The 4012-nt window shown below is 38.4% G+C and overlaps 1 protein-coding gene across 1 annotated transcript in view; it reads right to left on the bottom strand.

Moving 5' to 3' along the window:
* Nucleotides 1–4012, bottom strand: part of LOC107679005 (ventricular zone-expressed PH domain-containing protein-like) — a gene marked incomplete at its 3' end in the record, with an annotated part of 88786 nt that overhangs the window by 44830 nt on the left and 39944 nt on the right. The window contains exon 5 of the mRNA XM_016474407.1: nucleotides 2209–2372. Within this exon, the coding sequence (XP_016329893.1) occupies nucleotides 2209–2372 (164 nt within the window). The remainder of the gene's footprint in view (nucleotides 1–2208; nucleotides 2373–4012) is intronic.

Below are 4012 nucleotides of genomic sequence, written 5' to 3'. Positions count from 1 at the left end.
CACGTCACCTTTGAATTGGCAGTGGTTGAGAGGACGAAGAGAGGATCTGGTGTAGCTGGGAGGGCAGCAGACAGGACGTCCTGTGAGAAGCAGGATTCCCAGCCTCTGTCAGGATGTGAAAACCACTGACTAATCTTAATTAATCCCGTTTGCTTCCAAATCGCTGTATAAACTAGCAGCACTGGGACAGAGAGAGTCTGGGGTATCTACTCTCCCACGTGATTTCTGATGTACTATGAAAGAAAGTTATTGGTGTACCTGTCTATTTGTTTATCTGTCAATCCATCCATCTACAAAGAAAGCCTATTATGAATTTCTATGCTAGTCTATGCTGGCAGGTGCTGGTTTAGTGTTGTTCAAGTTGGCAGACCACACCGCTCACACCGCTCATCAACGGATCCTAGCTGCTGAAGCTGAAATATGACCAGTGACAAGTATTGTCAGATAAAATAGATAAAATACATTGTATATATAACGTCTGCATGAATACAAATAAAGAATAAAGAATCAGTATTTCTTTAAATTCATGGTTAGCCTATTAATTGAGTGTCACCAGAAAGTACAGAATTTAGTGTGCTTATTCAAAGTATATGCACATAGATTATAAACGTAATGTTAAAATAAAGGGGTTGAAATAAAGTTTTAGTAAAAATAAAAATATTTTGCTACTCTGCGAGGCTATAACCATATTTAAGATTAGTGATAAAATTAAAGGGTTAGTTCACCCCAAAATGAAAATTCTGTTATTAATTACTCACCCTCATGTCGTTCCAAACCCGTAAGACGTTCGTTCATCTTCAGAACACATATTAAGATATTTTTGATTAATGTTCCCAGGTCCAGAAACGTAGTAAGGACATCGGTAAAACAGTCCATGTGACATCAGTGGCTCGACTTCAGAGCTTTTTGAGCGCGAAGAAAACAAAAATAACAATTTATTCAACAATTCTTCTCCCCCGAGTTACGTCTTCCGCCATTTTGGAGAGTACCCATGAACGTAACGTAATCTGCGTAATCAGCATTATTTACGCTTAGGGGAAAGCGTGCGTATGCATTGTGATACTCTATCAAATGGAGGAAGACGTAACTCAGGGAAGAATTGTTGAAAAAATTATGTTATTTTTGTTTTCTTTAGAATTGTTGAAAAAAGTATGTTATTTTTGTTTTCTTTGCGCTCAAAAAGTATTCTCGTAGCTTCGCAAAACTGAAGTTGAGCCACTGATGTCACATGGACAGTTTTACCGATGTCCTTTTCTGGACCTGGGAACATTACAGTTGCGTTGCTGTCTATGCAGGGTCTGAGAGCTCTCACATTTCATCAAAAATATCTTAATATGTGTTCCGAAGAAGAACGAAGGTCGTACGGGTTTGGAACGACATTGAGGGTGAGTAATTAATGACAGAATTTTCATTTTTGGTTGAACTATCCCTTTAAATAATCAGCCATAAAAAATCCCACTTTTTTAAGCACTAATCTGAATATTGGGATGGATTTGGTTTAGGAATGACTATATTAATCCTTGAAAATAGTACCATTTTTAATTAAATTCTCATTTCCTATTTCGGTAAATGTAAATGAAAGGAAATGACAACAGATAGGCTACATTATTGTAAAATAATGCCTCATAATCTTTCCTAATCTTACTACTATGCAGGCATCCAGTGTGTTCACTGATGAGATGAGTGACATGCATGTGCTTATTGCCCAATGCAAAATTAACTCCTCATGACAATGCATTCTTCTGACTCCACACATCTGCTATTTGCCAGCAGGCTACCCCTCAATCCCCCTTAAAAGCTTTTCAAAATGTAAAAAAACAGATGACTGGTTCTGTTTCTGCCAAAAGTGTGGTTTCCCCTTTTCTTTTCCTGTAAATCTGTCTTCACTCAGAGCCGGGGGGGGGGGCAAGCAGCTTAGGATGTGTTTTCTGATATTTCCCCATCCGTTTGGCGGATGCTCAACTATGGTATCGCTAGAGGTGTCAACCATCAAACTGTTTTACCATGTTTGACCTTGTACTGCAGCTGTCTGCTTTAAAATAAATGCTAAATCATTCAATTCATACTCATTTATGTATCCACCCCTCCACTCCCTTGGTGCCCTTCAAATTCTTTTTCTGTTGCCCAGAATAACTCACCTTGACCAGCCTTCATCCTCAAACACCACGTTCATTCTTTCGCTGACTCATTTGTCTCTCTTTCACTCACCAGAGGGTGAAGGTCAGAGATCATCTGCAGTAGTCTGAGCAGGTGCTGTCTGCCAGCCTGGTCCAACTGGGACATCATCGCCGTCAGCTCACGGATGTGTTGATGGATGGGCTCTGGTTGTCGTGGATACACAGATGGCAGCACTCTCAACAGCATGGCATTACCTATCAAAACCAATAATTAATCAATACAGCACACTTCTCTTATGGAAAAATGACCATCGTAGCCATAATGTATGCAAAAATACCATAGTTATTGTTAGTAAAGTAACACACACACACACACACACACACACACACACACACAAAAAGTGAAAAACACAATGAATGATGAATTGAACCTCCAGCAAAGTCCAAAAAATGTGGACTGTGGTGAAAATGTGCATGTCATTTCCCCTGCAAAACTGAGTGAGGGCTGATTCATTATTTAAGCCCTTTTCTTGATAAATGCACTGTTGTTGATGTTCGGATTTTATTGCCATTTGTTTCCTCATTAATTTAGTTGAAAATGCCAGGCCTTGCTGTTTTAGCTGACACACATATGGCAAAAATGATCTCTCAGAGTAAAAAGACTTAAAACAAAGTCGTGATTTATACTAAAAGAACACAAAGATTTGGAATTCAAAATTAAGTGTAAACAGGTAGGTAAATGTAGGTCATTTAAAAGCCATTCTTCATCTGGAAACAATCTATAACTTGGTGAATCTGAGCACAAGAAAGGTCTTGGTTTGCAGTTTGAGGAGCTCCATGAAGTAAGTGTAGGAACAGGAAGTGAAAAGACACCATGATGCTAGATCATGGAGTCGAGTTGCGAATGGATGGCACCAGTACCAATAAAATCATAGCAGAGGGTTTCAAGTACCAGTCAGTAACCTCTGAAGTGTGACAGTTATGACAACATGTGGCACATTTCACTACTGCAGACAAAAAAATCCATTTGAAAAACAAATCAGATTTGCATGCTGTGAAAAACAATCATGTAAAACTAAATTTGCAATAGCCCTTTTAAGCAAAGACTGTAGCAAAACTCCAAAATTTCCCTTAGATGCTATGTAATGGGCCGTTGAAAAGTTTACTGGAAGATTATGGTGAACAGACTTTGATGAATTAGTCTACCAATTTCCATGACCGTGCTCTTACTAACACTCTGATTGAGTGTCATGAACAATTTTTACTGATCATTCACTTACCTGCTAAAAGAAATGCCACTTCATCATTAACAAAATATGGTAGGAAACTCCCACCCAACATCAACAACAAATCTAATCTCTGCACTGGCAAGCCATCTAAGTCAGGGCGGTCGGTTAGCGGACATAATTCTGAAAACGAGATGTTTCGTCTGGCTCAGGGGGGACATTTAGGATTGCAGAAGACCTGCCCACCTGTTTCTACATACAACGGGTGATATTAATGAAGGATTAGTGTTATACATAACCTTTCATAATGAGACAGCTGGGGAAACGTTGCTGGCCCAAGACAGTTCATTGGAAATATCGACATTCACTTTCAAAGACCACATGAGATAAGACATTTAATCTTTGCCAGGTGTTTTGGAAGAAGGTATCTTTATAGTTTTAGATAAATTTCAACCACTAACGAGTATAACTAAAAGCAAGTAACCAAAAGTTATAGCCGTTTCCCTAGAGTTTTTCTACATCCATATGTATGTGATCTTTGGTTTTCCATCATATGAGCAGAGGTTGTGCCAAAAAATAAAAAAACAGCTTATCTGACTATATGTTAATATTATCGTCTGATGTACAGTAGATGTAGATTACTATAGTTTTTTTAAATAGTTATATATA

The sequence above is a fragment of the Sinocyclocheilus anshuiensis genome, unplaced genomic scaffold, assembly GCF_001515605.1.
Source record: "Sinocyclocheilus anshuiensis isolate Anshui unplaced genomic scaffold, SAMN03320099.WGS_v1.1 scaffold1980, whole genome shotgun sequence".
In the NCBI taxonomy this organism is placed as follows: domain Eukaryota; kingdom Metazoa; phylum Chordata; class Actinopteri; order Cypriniformes; family Cyprinidae; genus Sinocyclocheilus; species Sinocyclocheilus anshuiensis.
Note: the sequence above shows the minus strand (reverse complement) of the source record. Positions and strands in the feature narration are given on the sequence as shown.